Source organism: Trichomycterus rosablanca, chromosome 16 (genome assembly GCF_030014385.1).
Source record: "Trichomycterus rosablanca isolate fTriRos1 chromosome 16, fTriRos1.hap1, whole genome shotgun sequence".
Lineage (NCBI taxonomy): Eukaryota > Metazoa > Chordata > Actinopteri > Siluriformes > Trichomycteridae > Trichomycterus > Trichomycterus rosablanca.
Window position 1 is genome coordinate 12,255,565 of NC_086003.1, and position 22,040 is coordinate 12,277,604.

At 40.7% G+C, this 22,040-nt stretch overlaps 1 protein-coding gene across 1 annotated transcript; it reads left to right on the top strand.

Annotated features, from left to right (window-relative positions):
- Positions 1–7,538: 7,538 nt before the first annotated feature.
- LOC134330357 (prenylcysteine oxidase-like) lies at positions 7,539–21,744 on the top strand. Its single transcript, XM_063011450.1, has 6 exons — positions 7,539–7,931; positions 12,504–12,710; positions 13,612–13,786; positions 14,369–14,580; positions 16,529–16,669; positions 20,718–21,744. Exons 1-6 carry the CDS (start codon positions 7,826–7,828, stop codon positions 21,380–21,382), a joined length of 1,506 nt encoding a protein of 501 aa, XP_062867520.1. The 5' UTR covers positions 7,539–7,825; the 3' UTR covers positions 21,383–21,744.
- The last annotated feature ends 296 nt before the right edge of the window (positions 21,745–22,040 follow it).

A 22,040-nucleotide genomic window follows, 5' to 3' on the forward strand; every position in this document is an offset into this window, starting at 1 on the left:
AACGAGCCAGTGGAACGAGCTGCTAATCCTGAACAGTAAACAATTTTGCTTGATGTTGGTCTAATCCAAACACGATGGGTTCTGGAAACTGTTAAAATGCTAATTGTTAAAAGCCTATGGAATAAGCAATTTTCTTGATTGCATGACGCTTGTTGATTTTACATTTTATTTTTATGTAAATATATGTTTTTGTTTTATTATTTTCTGCTGTTTTATTATTTTTATTTACTGTAAAATGTGGCTTGTGTATAAGTTTTTAATCTGACAAACAGTTTTTAAATAGCAACCCTTCTAAGCTGGACTGTGACACTGCTCTCTGTGTGGACCTGCCTCGCACAGGTGAAAAGAAGCGGTGTACACAACATACATGTTGAAGAGGGCGGATGCTAGGTACAGGCCCCCTCCAAGGTCAGAGTAGGTCTGCAGCAAGGGAAGAGATACAACTGTGGTAATTACACATTGCTAGATTGGAAGAAAAATTTATAATTATACATACATAAAAAAGCAACAACTTATACTACATGAATGCCAGGGGTGGTTCGTTCCTTAAGGCAATCGGGCGACGCACCACCAAAGGGTGAAAGGGAAGAAATTTTTCTATCACAGCTGTGACTCGTCTCTGAATATCGTAGTCCAATCAGCGTCGAGTTGTGTTCCGTACAGTACCGCCCCTTTTGGGGCAATTTTAGTCTGACTGAAAATCGCCTCGGATTGCCATTCAGTTGTCGTAGTAATCAGGATAAATGAGCAACTAAAGAATTAGGACCACCCAGACCAAATTCAAACATCAAGCAAGTATCTGCAAAGGGGGGGAAATCATATAAGTTACAAGTACATAACAAGTAAGTAATGTCATTTTTAAATTGTGAATTGTGATTGCATTGAATTGTGATTGCATTGTATCTCCCCAATTGTTTAATTGTACTTCTTTATTCATTGCATATCAGCCCCGATGCCAATCTTTATTCAGGATCTGCTGCACCTAAAATAAAATGCTGATGAAGACTGAATTAAATTGTTAGTGTGAAGGTTTTACTTAATTTTATGATTAATGGTAAAGCTGGTCTCTCTCCATGTTCAAAGTTATTTGCGAGGGCAAACTGACAGATGACTTAAGATGTTCATTATTCAAGCTTTAATTTACCCATTGAACGGGTCACCTTGGCCATCATCACAACAATTATTCCCCCTGAGAGATTGGGCAAGAGCCGCCACTGCTGAATGCATACTTATTAAATGCATACTTATACAAACAATATATAGCGCTCATTAATGATATAGCATTATTGCGTTTGCAGCTCTATGCTTGGAGTTTAACCTAAGTGTTTGCTCATGTACAGAAGTTGTTTCTTTATAGTCATAAACTGCAGTATAAAGTTCAAGCTGGAAATCATGAAAGACTCATATTCGCTTTAGAGCTAATGTGAATCTCTAGCGTGATCTGGTGGTTGATAGTGAAAGGGCATGTCCAACATCACATTTAACTGTAGCGGCCTTATAGCCTAAATTCTATAATAAGATATGATTGTAAAACTAGTGGAGAACTTAGTGGTTAGAGATTAGAGAACAAAAGTAGCATTTCGCTGGCACAGTTTGACAGCAGGTAGTGTGTTAGGCAGTGATAGCTCAGTGGTTAAGGTACTGGACTAGTAAACAGAAGGTTGCTGGTTCAAGACCCACCACCACCAAGTTGCCACTGTTGGGTCCCTGAGCAAGGCCCTTAACCCTCAATTGCTCATTGTGTTCAGCTCATCGTGTAAGTCGCTTTGGATAAAAGCGTCTGCTAAATGCTGAAAATGTAAATGTGTTAAATCAGAATAGATACAGAGCCCACTTCTCATCTTTTCCCCTTTGGTGTGTTCTCTTATACCCCTGTCCATAGAAAAGAAACATCAAGTGTGTTTGTACAGTAGGGTGTAACTAGCCATTTCAACACTCTTTATATCATTGGCTGTTATTAATGAATCAGTTGTTGATGATGTTAGTAGGACACATTGCAGCTTAATAGCATTTTATATATACGTATATAGCACCTGGATTTAACTAAGCAACTAGGTAAGAGCCTCCCATTGGATAATTACTGCATGTGTGATTATGATTCAGCTGGCAACAAGTTATTTAACCCTAACTGATGCAGTGAGTAGCTTCTTACAACCATGTCGAAAGACACATCCTGTGGTCGTGGAAAAAATTTTAATCTGTTTCAGAAGGGTCAAATTATTGGCATGCATCAAGCAGAGAAAACATCTAAGGAGATTGCTGAAACTACTAAAATCAGGTTAAGAACTGTCCAACACATTATTAAAAAGTGGAAGGACAGTGGGGAAACATCATCTTCGAGGAAGGAATGTGGTCAGAAAAAAAATCTTGAATGATCGTGATCGGCGATCACTTAAACGTTTGGTGAAATCAAATGGTAGAAATACTACAGTAGAACTCAGGGATATGTTTAATAGTGAAAGTAAGAGCATTTCCACACACACAATGCGAAGGGAACTCAAGGGACTGGGACTAAACAGCTGTGTAGCCTTAAGAAAACCACTTGTCAGTGAGGCTAACCGGCAAAAATGGCTTCAGTTTGCTAGGGAGCGTAAAGATTGGACTCTGGAGCAATGGAAGAAGGTCATGTGGTCTGATGAGTCCAGATTTACCCTGTTCCAGAGTGATGGGTGCATCAGGGTAAGAAGAGAGGCGGCTGAAGTGATGCACCCATCATGCCTAGTGCCTACCGTACAAGCCTGTGGGGGCAGTGCTATGATCTGGGGTTGCTGCAGTTGGTCAGGTCTAGGTTCAGCAACGTTATGTGCCCAAAGAATGAGGTCAGCTGACCACCTGAATATACTGAACCACCAGGTTATTCCATCAATGGATTTTTTCTTCCCTGATGGCATGGGCATATTCCAAGATGACAGTGCCAGGATTCATCAGGCTCAAATTGTGAAAGAGTGGTTCAGGGAGCACGAGACATCATTTTCACACATGGATTGGCCACCACAGAGTCCAGACCTGAACCCCATTGAGAATCTTTGGGATGGGCTGGAGAAGACTTTGCGCAGTGGTCCAAATCTCCCATCATCAATACAAGATCTTGGGGGGAAAATTAATGCAACTCTGGACAGAAATAAATGTTGTGACATTGCAGAAGCTTGTGGAAACGATGCCACAGCGAATGCGTGCCGTAATCAAAGCTAAAGGCGGTCCAAACAAATATTAGTGTGTGACCTTTTTTTTGGCCAGGCAGTGTGTATATACATATATATTACTGAATGATACACCAGCAGTAAAGACATTTGGTCTCATTGGAAGTTGCTCACTCACTTTCTTAACCACTTATCCGATTAGGGTCATGGGGGGGGAGGGGGGAGGGGGGGTTCTGGAGGCGCAAGGCACACAGTAACACCCTGGAAGGGGCACCAATCCATCGCAGGGCAGACACACATACACACACCTACACACACCCATTCACCTATAATGCAATTCAGTGTCTCCAATTAACCTGACTACATGTTTTTGGACTATTGGAGGAAACCCACGCAGACACAGGGAGAACATGCAAACTCCACACAGAAAGGACCCAAGGTTGACTTTTAATTGTCTATAAGAATAGTCTTTATAGAATGTTTTATATAAAATGCTGTATTTTTTTTTTTTTGTCATACATAATGAAACCCTTGTCAAAAAAGAACTTTAATCAAAAAAAATGAAAATTACACAGGTCCTTATTTTTGCAAATGTAAGACAATCACAGTTGTTTCTCTCCTGCTTCCATCTAATTTTGTAAAGTCACTTTTGTATGTGGGAGTCTTAAACACTGACATCAATCAAGGAATCAAGGAGGGTTTATTGTCATTCACATCACATGTGGTACATGAGGTGGAACGAAATTATGACCCAAGGTCCCAGTTACACCCAATAAAATATCTAATATATACAATACAAAAGAATAATCATAGTATGAAAAATATTTACAAATATAAAAAGTAGAAGTAAATGTAGCAATGTAAAAATGTAGAAATGTAAAAATGTAGAAATGTAAAAATGTAGAAATGTAGCAGCAACATGAACAATAAGAGTGCATTTAACTTATAAGCATGGGTAGTAGAACTGAGTAGCAGCATAATAAAATGACCAAGTGCAAGGTGCAAAGACAGTGTCTTATTGTGCGTAAATGTAAGGTGTCCAAGTGTACTCTGAAAGTGTCAGTGCAGAGTGTTTGGCGAGGTGGAGTTTGAGAGTCTTACAGCTTCGGGAATGAAGCTGTTTCTCAGTCTTGTTGTTCTACACTTAATGCTCCGCAGCCTCCTGCCTGAGGGGAGCGGGACAAAAAGTGAGTGTGCTGGGTGAGTGGGGTCCTTCATGATGCAGGTGGCCCTTTTCCTGCATCTGGAGGTGTAGATGTCGGTGGTGGTGGGGAGGCTGACTCCGACCGTCCTCTGTGCCGCCTTCACCACTCTCTGCAGAGCTTTCCTGTCTGCAGCCGAGCAGCTTCCATGCCACACGTTGATGCTGGAGCACAGGACGCTCTCCACCACACATCTGTAGAAGGAGGTGAGGACTGAGCTCCCGAGTCCGGCTCGCCTCAGCCGCCTGAGGAAGTAGAGCCGCTGATGTGCCTTCTTGACCAGACAGGAAGTGTTGTTGCTCCAGGTGAGGTTGTTACTCAGGTGCACACCTAAGTACCTGTAGCTGGAGACCACTTCCACCTCAGATCCTCCGACGTGCAGGGGGAGGTGGGCGTGTCTGCTCCTTCTGAAGTCCACGATCATCTCCTTCGTCTTCTTCGTGTTGATGCAGAGGTTGTTCTTTCTGCACCAGTCCTCCAGGTGTTCCACCTCCTGTCTGTAGTTGGACTCATCATTGTTTGTGATGTATACAACCACTGCTGTGTCGTCCGCAAACTTCACAATATGACAGCCCGGATGGAGAGGTGAGCAGTCATATGTGAGCAGTGTGAACAGGAGGGGGCTCAACACGCAGCCCTGAGGGGAGCCAGTGCTGAGGATAGTGGTGGAGGAGGAGATGTCATGGATCTTCACCGACTGCGGCCTGTTGGTCAGGAAGTCCAAGACCCAGTTGCAAAGGGAAATGCTCAGTCCAAGTGAGAAGAGTTTGTTTGTTAGGGTCTGGGGAATCATGGTGTTGAAAGCAGATGTAAAGTCCACAAAGAGCAAACGGACATAAGAATCCTTCTGCTCCAGGTGGGTGAGTGCAGTGTGGACCACAGAAGAAATGGCATCTTCTGTGGAGCGGTTCTGTCTGTATGCGTACTGGTGTGGGTCCACAGTGATGTCGATGGTGGCTTTGATGTGGGTCATAACCAGTCTTTCAAAGCACTTTGTAACTATCGGCGTGAGGGCTATTGGCCGGTAGTCATTCAGACCAGTCACTGTGGAACTCTTGGGGACCGGGATGATGGTGGCGGTCTTCAGGCAGGTGGGAACAGCTGCTTGGATGAGGGAGACGTTGTAAATGTCCGCCAGGACCTCGCAGAGCTGATCCGCACATTCCTTTAGCACCCGCCCGGGAATGTTGTCCGGGCCAGCAGCTTTCCGTGGGTTGATCTTTTTAAGAGTCTTCCTCACTTCTGCTGGTGTAACGCTGAGGGGCTTTTCTCCAGGTGGGGGGGTGAGTCTGGTGCTGGGGGGGGGTGTCAGGGTCCTCAAAGCGGGCGTAGAATTTGTTGAGGGCTTCGGGCAGGGACGGGTCTTTGGGGCATTGTGCATCACTGGATTTGTAGTCTGTGATGCACTTAATGCCCTTCCACATGCTCCGTGGATCCTGGGAGGAGAAGTGTCCCTGGATTTTCTGAGCATATGCAGCTTTTGCTCTTTTTACCCCTGCAGTCAGCTCTCTTCTAGCCCTCCTGAGCTCTTGTGAGTCACCAGACCTGAAGGCAGCATCCCTGGCTTTCAGCAGAGCACGCACCTCTGCATTCAGCCAGGGTTTCTGGTTCGGGTAGCAAGTCACAGTCTTGGTGGTGGTGACATCCTCCACACACTTGCTGATGTACCCCAGAACAGAAGATGTGTAGTCCTCCAGATCCAGCTCCCCCTCACACTCAGCAGCCTCCCTGAAGATCTGCCAGTCTGTGCAGCCAAAGCAGTCCTGCAGCACCGCGTCGCCGTCGCTGGGCCACACAGTGATGGTCTTCTGTGTGGGTTTGGAGCGTCGCAGCGGGGGGTGGTATGCAGGGACCATCAGGATGGAGATGTGGTCAGAGAGCCCGAGGTGGGGGGCTTAGGCTTAGGCTGGTGACCTTTTGGCAAGACAGTTTTTTTCTGAGATTTGCTGTGGCTTCCTGGATAAGTTATCCATGACTTATTTTTTAGCCAGCCACTTATTAATCTTGAGTAAAGTTGCCACTGATTCTTCCATTTGAATGTAATCTCTCTCTGTGCTATGGTTGAGCACTACTGTACTTTTGCTCTCAGCTCTTCTAAAGTTTTTCTAGGTCATAGCTTGTTGGCTGCTAGATTATGATTGTAGGGTTCACAGTATGATTCATATTGTACAGGACTGACTGTAATTAGGGAATATTTCATTTAGTATTGTAATTAATTATTAATGTATTTAATAATTAATCTACAACCCCAAATCAGAAGAAGTTGGGACAGTATGGAAAATGCAAATAAAATAAAAATGCAGAGTTTCTTACATTTACTTTGACTTTTATTTAATTACAGACAGGATGAACCTTAGATATTTCATGTTTTATCTGCTGAACTTCATTTCGTTTATTAATAAACCTTCATTCTTGCATTTTAGGCCTGCAACACATCCCAACTTTCTGATCTGGGGTTGTATTATTCTTGTTAATTTAATATGATACAAATAAAACAATAAATACATTAAATTGCTCAGTATTTAATTAGGCTTATAACTTAGCTAAAGCCCTGCAAGTGATGGCACCTCATCCAGGGGGTTCCTGCTTTGTGCCCACTGACTGGACCCGCCGGGATCCTGACCAGATACAGTTTTTATTGAAAATGAATTGAATTGAAAACTATGCATAAAAATTAAACAAATAAGAGCTTTTCGTGAAATATAAGAAGCAGAATATACAGTTTAATACAGCACGTGATCAGGGCTGAAATGTCTTAAAAGTCCGAGTGAATAAACTGTCATAATAATAATGAACTGTGAATAAACAAAATAATCAAAATAAAATCCTCAAAGAATAATGAGTATTATACAGAATGCATACACTAACTTAACGAATAATAAATTGATTATAATAACCAAAAACTATTCGGCTGCACACGCAGCAGATTGCTGTAGCCGACAGGTGGAGGGCTGTGTCTCGATCCGCATACAATATCCTATACAGTGTGCTTCGTATAGTAGCTTAGTCATTGGTCAAAATCTATGATTGGAACACTATTTAGCGTATAGGGTAGTATTTGGAACACAGCGCTCTTCTCCTCAGAGTGAAGCCTGATACAGCGGATTTCGTGCTTTTGTATTATTTAAATTTGTATCACATTTTCACTCTCTTTTGTCCTTCAAGCGTTAAATTAATGGCTGTTTAATGTCCTGCAGCCCCAAAAGTTCCTGCGTTCGCCGTATTATTGAAGCAGTATGATGTCATGTCAGCGTGGGCACGTCATTTCTATACGGAACTAATGCGATGTGTGCAACGATATTCAGAGAGTAATAATGCTGTTTATGTAATATTATAAACACAGATGTGTAAATGCAGTGCGGTTAAATAGAACCGTCTGTGTCGCTGTACTGCAGTTTACTCTAGCTAACGAGGCACTACTAAACTGATGGACTATTACGTTAACATTAGCTCTGCTTGTTAATATACCCGAAGCTCATCAACATGTCACTGTGTGTTCTGATCGCGTTTTTCTACCTAATCTGCGCACCACCGACACTTGCAGATTCAGGATTTGATCACCTGGACGGTGCACCGCCTTCCAAAATCGGTAGGATTTCATTGATGTACTGCACAGTGTTTAGATAATGCAGCTAGCTACATTAGCCATGGCTGCATCCTAAACTGCTGCCTGTTAGAACTGTAGTGCACTACATAGGGCTTTGGACTCAATAGCGTAGACATGCAGTGTAAAGAGTGTATTTTGTGATTTGACATTCAATTAGGCCTGACACAATGATTGAATATTTACCTCATAAAAAGTATGTCCTGATTATTTATCGTTGGGTTCCACAATCATTTATTTTTTATATACGTTCTTTATCAGTTGTAGCAATATTAGCTGTAATTTTATAAAGAATTTTAGTTTTGTGTAACCCTTGTGTTTATCAGTTGATAAGGTTTATGAGTATCAGTACCTAGTATTACAGTACTACATTAAATAACGTATGACCAAATGACATCTTGTTGTTTTTTTTACTTAGCAAACTATTATTATTTCTTTATATCTATCAATTATTGTTTCTTTATATCTATCAAACTTAAACCCACTAAAATAGTAAGTGTGATATGTGCAATGTTTGCCTCTGTCAGCGAACATATCGCCACAGATGTGTATTTCAGTTGTATGTGGCCGCTAACATTAATGAACATCTCCTTGTATGCAGCGTTCTTAGTTATATCACAAATAACGTTTTAATAACAGACATCCCAAGTTGCAAAAACTCATTTCATATGGGTGATAACAGAACTTTAAGGAGCTGCTAATTGAGCTAACTGTTCGCGTCACAAACACATTAATGTGTACTGCATAGTGCACTAGATAGTGTGAAAGATAATAGATTTATGTTCCCTACATAGTGCACTAGATTGTATATTAGAAATGAATTTATGTTCCTTAGTGCATTAGATAGTGTACTAGATAATAGACTTATGTTTCTTACATAATGCTTTAGGTAGCGTATTAGTTAACGGATTTAGGTTCCCTACATAGTGCACTAGATAGTATTTTAGATATGAATTTATGTTCCCTACGTAGTGCACTAGATAGTGAATTAGACAATTGGTTTATGTTCCCTACACAGTGCACTAGATTTTATATCAGATCACGGATTTATGTTCCCTACATAATTAACTAGATAGTGTATTAGATAATGCATTCATGTTCACTACATAGTGCACTAGATAGTGTATTAGATAACGCATTCATGTTCACTACATAGTGCACTAGAAAGTATAACTAGATGATGATTTGTGTTCCTTTCATAGTGCACTAGATAGTGTATTACATAATTAATTATGTTCCCTACATAGTGCACTAGACAGTATATTAGACAATTGATTTATGTTCCCTACACAGTGCACTAGATTGTATATCAGATAACGGAGTTAATACGCGATCGGGAATAAAGTCTGTGTCGCCTGCGTGCGCGTGCGCTCTTGGACTAGATTCCGGGAGATTTTATCTGACTTGTGGGCATCAGGGAGCCGCTATGTACAGTGGGGGAAATAAGTATTGAACGCATCAACATTTTTCTCAGTAAATATATTTCTGATGGGACTATTGACATGAAATTTTCACCAGATGTTGGTAACAACCCAAGTAATCCACACATATAAAGCAGTCAAAACAAATAAGTCCAAAAATTAAGTTATGTGTAATAAAGGGAAATGACACAGGGAAAAAGTATTGAACACACTTACTGAAATTTATTTAATATTTAGTAGAAAAGCCTTTGTTGGTAATGACAGCTTCAAGACGCCTTCTGTATGGAGAAACTAGTCGCATGCATTGTTCAGGTGTGATTTTGGCCCATTCTTCCACACAAACTGTCTTCAGATCATGACTGTTCCGGGGGCCTCTTCTATGAACTCTGATTTTCAGTTCTTTCCATAGATTTTCTATTAGATTCAAGTCGGATGATTGACTGGGCCATTCTAGCAGCTTTATTTTCTTTCTCTGAAACCACTTGAGAGTTTCCTTGGCTGTGTGTTTAGGATCATTGTCTTGCTGAAATGTCCACCCTCGTTTCATCTTCAGCGTCCTGGTAGATGGCAGCAGATTCTTATCAGGAATGTCTCGGTACATTTCTCCATTCATCCTTTCTTCAATTACATGAAGTCTACCAGTACCATATGCTGAGAAACAGCCCCACACCATGATGTTCCCACCTCCAAACTTCACTGTTGGTATGGTGTTATTGGGGTGATGTGCAGTGCCTTTTCTCCTCCAAACATGGTGTGTGCTATGACATCCAAAGAGTTCAATTTTGGTCTCATCTGACCAGACTATATTCTCCCAGTATTTTATAGGCCTGTCCAAATGTTGTGCAGCAAACTTTAAATGAGCTTTAACATGCTTTTTCTTCAGAAATTGAGTCTTGCGTGGTGAGTGTGCATAAAGGCCATGGCGGTTGAGTGCATTACTTATACTTTTCTTTGAAACAACTGTACCTGCTAATTCCAGGTCTTTCTGAAGCTCTCCGCGAGTGGTCCTTGGCTCTTGGACAACTCTTCTGATTATTCTTTTGACTCCTCTGTCAGAAATCTTGCGAGGAGCACCTGGCCGTGGCCGGTTTATGGTGAAATGATGTTCTTTCCACTTCCGGACAATGGCCCCAACGGTGCTCACTGGAACATTCAGAAGTTTAGAAATACGTCTGTAACCAATACCATCAGTATGTTTTGCAACAATAAGGTTGCGAAGGTCTTGAGAGAGCTCTTTGCTTTTACCCATCACGAGATGCTTCTTGTGTGACACCTTGGTAATGAGAAACCTTTTGGTAGGCAATCAATTAGGACTAAACCAACTGATATTAATTTGCACTGATAGGGGCAGGATTGCTTTCTAAATAGTGATAGATTTCAGCTGGTGTTTTGGCTTTCCATGCCTTTTTGCACCTCCTTTTCTTCATGTGTTCAATACTTTTTCCCTGTGTCATTTCACTTTATTACACATAACTTAATTTTTGGACTTATTTGTTTTGACTGCTTTATATGTGTGGATTACTTGGGTTGTTACCAACATCTGGTGAAAATTTCATGTGAATAGTCCCATTAGAAATTTATTTACTGAGAAAAATGTTGATGCATTCAATACTTATTTCCCCCGCTGTATATGCGGGAGACTCCCGGAACCTCCGGGGCACTTGGGATGTCTGTAATAACATTTTATTTTACTTAGTGTTGTTTTAACTTTGTGTCCTCATGTCTCAAACAGCGTTTTTATTTAATAAGCACCAGATAAATGAAAATTTTGTCCATAATTTGTACACAATTTGGGTGCCTTAAAACAATACACGGATTAAAACTGCGTAGCTGGAAAATGGCTAAACAATAACTATGAAAATTATTATATCTATCTGCACATTGTTATTTATGTTAATTAATCTTTTATATTGTAATGGTATAGGCACTTAATAAAAAGTTAAACTCCTAACTTTCGGTACATTACAGCCTAGTAAATATTGGGTGTGTTCGAAAACCTAGTGAGCTGCCTTGCTGTCTTACTGTCTACATAGGCAGCTGCCTCAGTAGAGAGGATTCTAATAAGTCAGTGACTTATAAGGCAGGTTATTCAAACGCGCTACTTAGACAGCGATTCCATCGGGTTTAGCATTTCGCGTTTAGCCATTAAAACCAATGGATTGAGATAGCACAGCACGCTAACGTCAATATAACATCTTCCTTCATGTATCGATAACGGTTAAATTTCCTGACAAGCCTGAACTTGCAAATAAAAACACTCGATACAAGTTTATACAAGTTAAAAATCAGTAATATTTTATTTACGTTTAAAAATAACTCCATTCGTTTCTCCGCCCCGTCAGCCATGTTTATCTTTCTGTGAGAGAAGAACGCCCGACCCGCAATGAATGCTGGGATTGCCTTGATCACTAAGGCAGCGTCGGATGCTCACTCGTTCTTGAGCCAAAATAACATTGAAATATGAAGATACCTCAGAAGTGAGGATATTAAGGCATCTAGGATTTCGAACAGCCTCCTTCTCGGGAGCGCGCACAGGATGACGTAAAATGCTGCCTATGTAGACAGCACACACTAGCTTTTCGAACACACCCATAGTGAAAGCTTATTTAGCTAAACTAAATGCTAAAGCTATGCTGAGTTACATTTTACATTTGTTAACGTATTATTAAACACCAAAATATACATTTACTACGATCTTTAAATAACAGATAGTGGCGGCACCATGGCTCAGTGGGTAGCACTGCTCTTGACTCACAGCAAGAAGTCCTGGGTTTGATTCCCAGGTGGAGCGGTACGGGTCCTTTCTGTGTGGAGTTTGCATGTTCTCCCCGTGTCCACGTGGGTTTCCTTCAGGAGCTCAGGTTTCCTCTCACAGCCCAAAGACATTCAAATGAGGTGAATTGGAGATACAAAATTGTCCATGACTGTGTTTGTCATTTAAAACTTGAACTGAATCTTGTGTAACCACTAATGACCTGTCCTGTCATGAATGTAACCAAAGTGTGTAAAACATAACGTTAAAATCCTAATAACTAAATACATAACAAATAGTGGAAGTAATTTGGTCCCAAAAATCAATAACCACTGTAACAGTCGAATCTCCTCTCATAATCTATGTTTTTGTGTTGTGTTTTAGCTATTATTGGTGCTGGAATTGGCGGAACCGCAACTGCACATTTTTTGCGACAGCATTTTGGACCAGAAGTGGCCATTGATGTGTTTGAGAAAGGTGTGGTCGGGGGTCGCCTGGCAACCGTTACCGTTAACAACCAAGACTATGAATCCGGTGGCTCTATTATCCATTCCCTCAACCTTCATATGCAGGACTTCATGAAGCAGCTGGGTTTGTACCAAATCTCCTACAAAATAAAATTTCATAAATGTTGGGACAGTATGTGAATTGGTAATAAAAACAAAGCATTTATTTGTAAATTCAGTCCAATCTGACCAAGATGGTTTAATGTTTTACTTTATCAACATGTTAATGCAGTTATGCATTGGTATAAGGTATAAAAAGGCATCCAAGTAAGACCTTGTACCTTTTGAAAAGTAATGGGTCAAGCTTGACCCTGCCAATTTATGTCTTGACCACATTTTAATGTGGCTTAATGTAGATTTTCTTGAACAGTTGTTCTCAACCTTTTTTTATCTCTTAGAACCCCTGTGTTTTAAAAAAAACTTATAATGTTATTCTTGTTTAATTAATCAATGATCTCAAAAGGTTTTGTGGGAAATTTTATGAATCCACGATAACGGTTTTATTATCTTGGAATCTTCTGATTTTAATTGATGATGTGAGTTTATTTCTGGTTAACTGGTGGTGGGAGCTTCCTTACTTTGGTCAACTTTAAAGAGATCTGCATTAACAGCTGAATCAGAATCTTTCATAGTCGCTGTCCGTTGACCTTTGTGGCGGGCAAATCAAATTTGTCCATTCTCCAAATCCCAACTTAACAGGCAGTTTAAAATTCTATGTGACATCACAAGAAATCTCCCATATGCCAATAGCTTCTTGATTAACCCATCCCATCTCATGTGATTCTTTTTTACTTTTTTCAATCAAATGCAACAGGACCCCCCTCTAGGCTTACTGAGGCCCCCTGGTTGGGAACCACTGTTCTAGAAAACAATCCTTGTTTTTCCATGTTGCTTTCTATCTTATATCTATTATAGGTCCTAGTCCTTCCAAGTTAGTTCCCATTGGGGATTGTTATCCTTCTTGATTTTGGCCTCTCTTTTGGCAGGACTGAAATATCGAAAAAGCATTGCTGGCAAGACTGCTGTATTTAACGGCAAGGAATTCATCCTGGAAGAGACTGACTGGTACTTGCTGGATCTTTTTCGCCTGTGGTGGCGCTATGGCATCAGCTTCATTCGCCTTCAGATGTGGGTGGAGGAGATCATGGAGAAGTTCATGAGGTGAGTAGATTCAAGAAACGATCAGAAGTCATAGTGATTCGACTGAACTGAAGCTTAGGTTTCTTAAAACAATCTGGTTAGTGTAATGGTCCTATAAAATCTGGCCTGCCATTGTACTTTTACGTTTACATTATATCTCAAAAGCATATCGAGATATGAGTTTTTAGTCATATCGTGCAGCCCTATTTACCACTGTTCCTCCTAGATACTGACCACTGCAGACCGGGAACACCCCACAAGAGCTGCAGTTTTGGAGATGCTCTGACCCAGTCATCCAGCCATTACAATTTGGCCCTTGTCAAACTCACTCAAATCCTTACACTTGCACATTTTTCCTGCTTCTAACACACCAACTTTGAGGATAAAATGTTCACTCACTGCCTAACATATCCCACTCACTAACAGGTGCCTTGATGAAGAGATAATCAGTGTTATTCACTTCACCTGTCAGTGGTCATAATGTTATGCCTGGTCGGTGTACTGTGCTGTATGTATATGTTTGACCCAACAGATGCAGTTTCATTTCATCATAGAACCTGATGTATTATGTACATTTTGTATTATTGTGTGTGTTTCTATTAGAATCTACAAATACCAGGCTCATGGCTATGCCTTTACTTCAGTGGATGAGTTGCTGCACTCTCTTGGTGGTTCAGGATTTCTCAACATGACCCGTCGCTCCCTGTCAGATTATCTGTTGGAGTTGGGTGTGTCCCAGCGCTTCATTGATGAAGTTGTCGCTCCAGTCATGTGGGTCAACTACGGCCAGAACGTCAGCATACCTGCATTTGTTGGTGGGTTTGTTTAACGTTTGCTTTAGGTCCTACATTCCACTATATTCTTTAGAGGTAAATGATCTCATAGGCCTGGCTTACAACTCAGTTACTTTTAATAAGTAGCATATTTATTGACAGTGTTTTTTTATATGTGTTGGGTGAGTAGTCACATCGGTGCTTTGCATCAGTGACACTGTGTTGTTGTTAATATGCCCTTTTTGGCTTTTACCTTAATTAATGATTCTTTACATTATAAGAGAAGAAGAGGAGCAAGCACATGTGTTGATGAGGCATGACTTTAAAAAGTTAAGCATATGTTAGGACATATACTTCATGTGTAACAGTACACTGTGACACAATCTATTGAGGTACAGTGATGTTACTGTCTGCATAGTGAAGTTCAATATTAAGTCTATTCTCTATGCCAGTGTTTCTCAACCTTTTTTCAGTCACGGCACCCTTTAAAAGTATGCAAAATCTCAAGTCACCCCAGTCTAAAATGTATAAAAAAACTTACACTCTGCATCCTTCGGACTGCTAACACACACACACCATAAGGTGTCATTTAGGGAGGGAGGGGTAAACGTGACTTACTTTTAATGAGAAACCTGAGCCTGGGATGATGCTCACAATCGCCCTATTCTGGCAGGGATGGATGAGAGGCAGACATGGAGCTCCTGGTCCAGAGCCCTCAGTCGCTCCCTGTACTTGTTCTTGATGTAAGTTAGGCTTGAAAAGCTCAGTACGCGCCATGAACGAATCAGATTTAACATAATTAAACAAGTTTATAGTTTATTTCTCAATTATTTGTCATTATACTAAGAGCACTGCTTCTTTTCTGCATGTTCTCTCTGTAGCTCGGTTACGGCTCTCTCAACTCAAACTCAAAAGAAGCTTTATTGGCATGACAAATAAAGACATTCGTATTGCCAAAGCTCAGTTACAGAGAAATAATAAAAAAATAACAGTAAGAAAGAACAAATATATACAAAACAGTTACATGTGCAAAAAATATAAAATAGAATAAAATATTAATAAAAACAGTGCACAATAATAACAATAAAGCTTAATATAATATTTACAGTAATGAGGTAGTAATAACGATCAGTGTGTGTGTGTGTGTGTGTGTGTGTGTGTGTGTGTCTCTCTCTCGCGCGCGTGCGCTGTGTGTGTGTGTGTGTGTGTGTGTGTGTGTGTGTGTCTCTCTCTCGCGCGCGTGCGCTGTGTGTGTGTGTGTGTGTGTCTCTCTCTCGCGCGCGTGCGCTGTGTGTGTGTGTGTGTGTGTGTGTGTGTGTGTGTGTGTGTGTGTGTGTGTGTGTGTGTGTGTGTGTGTGTGTGTGTGTGTGTGTGTGTGTGTGTGTGTGCGTGCGTGCGTAGAAATAAATATATATAGCGGCTCCCAGAGGCGCGACTCGGTTCCTTTTGTTTATTTTAAAGAGCCGTTCAATAGAATCGGATCGTTCGCGAACGGCCCATCATGCTCTATGCAATTTAATGTAATTACAGTTTTAGAACACTAGAGGGCATTATAACCAACTCACTACATCATCACTCGGTCTCATTTATCCAAAGTTATCCAGGTTAAGTGCCATGCTCATGGGCCCAACAGTGGCAACTTGGTGGTGATGGAGCTCAAACTGGCAACATTTTAATTACTAGTCCAGTACCCTAACCACTGAGCTACCGCTGTCGCTACAATAACACAAGACAAAAAGAGACAAAGAGAGATGCTTTGGCAGTACTGTAACTACTGCAACAGTCATGCTCAGTCATAACAGTCATAATAAAGCTGTTTGAATTAAAAAAATGAGAGAGTATGTGTGTGTGAGAGAGAGGTGAATGCTGGGTTCTTTTTTGAAATGCTACAAAAGTACCTAGTGCTAATAATTTTCTTTTGTTGTTTCTACATCTGCTTGTTTCACAATTTGGTAATGATCTGTCATTTGTGTCGTACTTCTGTTTACAGGTGCTGTATCCCTGGCTGGTGCACAGGCCAATCTGTGGGCAGTGGAGGGAGGGAACAAACTGGTCGCTTCAGGACTGCTAAAACTAGCCAAGGCCAATCTCATCCAGGCCCAAGTTAACACAGTTTCTCTTCTCTCAAATGGTAATAATTCAATTTAAATCAACCTTTGTACTGTAGAGCACTTTATATTCTATATCAAGTTACATGTCCATGTGTACCCACAGACCCTTAATGATGTAGAAGGTTATTATGCAGGTAATTGTTTGTCTACTGTGGATCTTTGTAGTGTGTACTGTGTGCACTTAAATAGTATTTGAATATCTTCTGAACAAGAAGTAGTTTATATGAAAATGATACTACTAAAAAAAACAAAGTAGGGGTGGCGGAGCAGTCTGTTATGCCAGCTAACCACAAGTAAGACCTGGGTTTGATTCTTTAAGTGTGTTATGGCTTTATAGGTATTCATCTCTGAGTGATAAAGCACACAGGTCTCTGTGGCTCTCTTCAGCCTACAGGGATGTTAGGCACCACCTAAAGCTGCCACTACCTCTACTGCATGAACATCAATCACTTGGAAAGATAGATTTCTTTCACTGGTCAGTGGTGGATTCCTGCAGAGAGCTTTATCGTGTACAGTGGAACACTATGCTCTCTGTATTCATCTGCCGCTTAGGCCAAAACTTTGACCAGACAGGTCAACAGCGATGTTGTGCATGATCACGTTTATGCTGAAACATGAAAGGGTCTTTCCCAAACTAATGCATGTAATTTGATTTTTACACGTGTTTGTAATAGTGTGGCTGAAACAAGAACTCTATCATTATTAAGGGTGTCCACATACTTTTGGCCCTATGGCATACCTTTTAATTTAGATAGAATCAAGCGTAGTGCCATTTCTTCTCTGTGGCAAAAAATGTCTAGTACCAAAGAGTTTAGTTGTCATAGAATGCCACTTTTCCATCAAGACAGTATCTCTAGCACTTTACCATCTGGCAGTATGACTGATGAACCAGGGTTTAACAGATGGCAGAAGAATGTTGCCTGTCCAAGTGCCAAGTAGAAAGTTTGGTGGAGGAGCAATAAGGATCTTCACCAGTGGAAGTGAAATATATATTTTTTATAAATCTAGATGTATGTCATGTGTTCCAATTTATTAACAACATGTTAATGCATCAGTGTATAGTGAGCTGTGGTGAGCCAGGAAAACTAGTGTTCACTTTTCCTTTTTTGTAGTTCTGTCTGCTCGTTGTGCAGTTTTTAAGGTACTGACACCAAAGCAATTTAGGGTTTGTTTGGTCTGATTGTGAGATTTGAACTTGGATACAGCTTTTTAAATGCTGGTTTTTGCATAGCAACTTCAGGGAGTTACACTAGTAACACCCTAGTAACTGCCTGTAATAGCCTAATAACTGTCTGTAATCACCCTAACAACCACATAGCAAAGCCATAGCAACCATCTAGCAACACCCTAGGAATACCTAAGTAATTATGCTGTGCACTGCATTTTGCCCTTGCATTAAAAATCCACTAAGGGTCACAATGATCAATGTCGTGGGACAAAATTTATTTTGTATGGACGAATATTTAAAATATAAACATACATATTCATACATGAACGTGCACACTGGACACTTTACATTACTTTGCATTACTAAAGATGTAATGCTTACTTAACTGTACACAGTGCTTTATGTGTCTAGCAGATTCATGGCAGACCTGTTGATTTGTAGATTACATCTGACCTTTTAGACCTCCTCTGCATGTGGTGACAGGTTTAGTTTTATTATCGACATTAGCAAAGAGATCATTGTTCCATGTTCTTAGTACCTACAGACAGTTGTTTGTACAGATGAATGCATGGCCTGAAATTGCTCTAAGTGAATGTTATCAGTCTTTCCGGGATCTCTACAGAGACTCTGCTGTTGTGATTTTTGTTGTGGCTCGGTCTGATTGCGGTAGATAGACTATTTATATGGGCAGACAGAAGTAACCAGCTGTAGTGAATTACACTGCCTGGTCAAAAAAAAGGTCACACACTAATATTCGGTTGGACCGCCATTTGCTTTGATTACGGCACACATTCGCTGTGGCATCGTTTCCACAAGCTTCTGCAATGTCACAACATTTATTTCTGTCCAGACTTGCATTAATTTCTCCCCAAGGTCTTGGACCACTGCACAAAGTCTTCTCCAGCACATCCCAAAGATTCTCAATGGGGTTCAGGTCTGGACTCTGTGGTGGCCAATCCATGCCAATCCTCTTTCACAATTTGAGCCCGATGAATCCTGGCATTGTCATCTTGGAACATGCCCGTGCCATCAGGGAAGAAAAAATCCATTGATGGAATAACCTGGTGGTTCAGTATGTTCAGGTAGTCAGCTGACCTCATTCTTTGGGCACATAACGTTGCTGAACCTAGACCTGACCAACTGCAGCAACCCCAGATCATAGCACTGCCCCCACAGGCTTGTACGGTAGGCACTAGGCATGATGGGTGCATCACTTCAGCCGCCTCTCTTCTTACCCTGATGCGCCCATCACTCTGGAACAGGGTACATCTGGACTCATCAGACCACATGACCTTCTTCCATTGCTCCAGAGTCCAATCTTTACGCTCCCTAGCAAATTGAAGCCAATTCTGCCGGTTAGCCTCACTGACAAGTGGTTTTCTTAAGGCTACACAGCTGTTTAGTCCCAATCCCTTGAGTTCCCTTCACATTGTGTGTGTGGAAATGCTCTTACTTTCACTATTAAACATTTCCCTGAGTTCTACTGTAGTTTTTCTACCATTTGATTTCACCAAACGTTTAAGTGATCGCCGATCACAATCATTCAAGACTTTTTTTCCAACCACATTCCTTCCTCGAAGATGATGTTTCCCCACTGTCCTTCCACTTTGTAATAATGCGTTGGACAGTTCTTAACCCGATTTTAGTAGTTTCAGCAATCTCCTTAGATGTTTTCTCTGCTTGATGCATGCCAATAATTTGACCCTTCTGAAACAGATTAACATCTATTCCACGACCACAGGATGTGTCTTTTTGACATGGTTGTTTAACAAATGAGAAGCTACTCACTGCATCAGTTAGGGTTAAATAACTTGTTGCCAGCTAAAACATAATCACCCATGCAGTAATTATCCAATGGGAGGCTCTTACCTATTTGCTTAGTTAAATCCAGGTGGTGACCTTTTTTTTGGGCAGGCAGTGTATAATTACTAACATGAGGTTAATTTATAAAATGATCTGCACGTCCAAACTGATCAACTAATTTGCTTTATGCACAAGAAAGAACGTAAGTTTGTGGATTTATTTGGACAAAGAAGTATGTGTTCCACAGATGTTGACTTTTGCACCTTTTATTGATAACAGTCTGGATGGTTATTTCCACCTTTGACAAAAAACTCAATGTCTAAAACATAGACTCATCTGAGAACAGAACACATTTCTATTGTCTTTTGGTCCATATGAGATTAGCTTACACCCAGAAAACTCAGCTGTGTTTCTGCATAGAATTGATGTAAGACTTTGTTTTTGCAGAATAGAGTTTATACGGTTTATAGTGCAATGTTGTTTAAGGGCTTATGGACTGAGATTTATATGGATTTACTGAATCTTTTCGCAATATTATGTATTGTAGATGGTTAAAGACAAATTATTTGCAGTTTTGAATTGAGAAATGTCCTTTTAACTGACAATTCTTTTACAAAGTTTGGCACAATGTAGTGAGCCCCCAACCCATATTTGCTTGCAAAGTCTGTGATTGATCCTGGGACCAATGGGGCCACCCTTTAGGCTCACTGTGGCCCCCTAGGGAACTGCAGCTCCTGGTTGAGAACACCCTGTTTTAGATACTTTGACAACATTTAGCACATCTGTTTCACCGACAGATTCAACTACAGTTTATTGCCTGGATGTATTGCTCACGTAAATTGCTGTTGATCGTAGTGCATACCACAAGATTAATAGTGACAGACAATAGATGAAAACATAAAACAACAAGCAACAAAAGATATGATAAAGTGCAACATATGATAAATATGGTTTTTGTACATTAGACATAACATACATTTCCTCTATATGTGTATGTAAAATTTTGAACTTGGCCATACATAATAGTCCACTTTGACATTAATAATGTAACATTAATGTGAATTTAACATCTGGCTGCAATAATCTTTTGTTTTCAGGTGATGCCCACCAGTACAAGCTCAGTTATTCTTCTACCACCTTTAATGGATCTGATGATGTCTACGATATAGTCGTCATAGCCACTCCTCTCCAGAAAAATGTCAAAGCTGACATCTCCTTTGAAGGTTTTGAGCCCCAGCTACCAGATATACCTGGTTCTTACCACCAGACAGTGGCCTCCATCATTCATGGTTACCTGAACTGCAGCTACTTTGGCTTCTCTGACCCCAAGCTTTTCCCTTTCACAAGTGTCCTGACCACTGGAGCAGCTGATCTCTTCTTCAACAGCGTCGCCAGCATCTGCCCCGTCAACATCACCGCAAGCTTCCGCCGTAAGCAGCCACATGAAGCCAGAGTCTATAAGGTCTTCTCCCCTGAACCGCTGGAAAGGAATGAGCTAAAAACCCTCTTTAAGTCTTACTACTCAGTGCAAGTTACAGAATGGCAGGCGTATCCTCAATACGGAAGCTCTCAGGAGATGCCACCCATGATCCTGCACGACAACCTGTACTACCTTAATGGAATCGAATGGGCAGCGAGCGCCATGGAGATGAGCTCTGTGGCAGCCAAGAACATTGCACTGCTGGCGTACCATCGATGGACCAGGCAGCTGGAGATGATTGACCAAAAGGACCTCATGCACAAGATAAAAATGGAACTGTGACTTTGTTGTGATTCTTTGATTGTATTGTTGAGAAAATCAGCAAGCATTAGCTGAATATCTTGAACTGTGATGTGAGAGAAAGCAGTGATGTTAGTGGTATTTTGATCTCATTTTTAAAAAGTGGGTGGCAAATGGTATACAACTTTAAACATTACATTTAAAAAAGCACGCTATTGTTTCTGTCTTAGTCATGGCATTTTGCATCTACATCTGCTTAAAAAGAAATATGATTTCTTTTTTAAATTGTCACTTAAACTGGTCATTGTTGTAATTAAGAGAACACATTTGGCAAATCTTCATTCTGGGGTTTTGCAGACCTAACTGCTAGTGCTTGAATAAAGGTTTGTTTTGTTTTTGTTAAATGTTCTGAGTCTTTTTAGATCAGCAGTTCTCAATATTTTTGTCTCCAAGACACCCTGGTCTTCAAAAAAAATCATGACAAAAGATGTGTTCTTGCTCAAAGGAAATTTGATGAATCCATGATGAAGGTACATTATCTTGTATTTTCTGATTTTGGTTAATATAGTGGGTTTATTTCTGTTGAACTGGTGGTGGGAGCTTCCGTTGGTCTACGTCAGCGGGCTTTGCATCACTAACTGAATCAGAATCTTTTGTTTACATTTACATTTAGCAGACACTCTTATCCAGAGTGACTTAC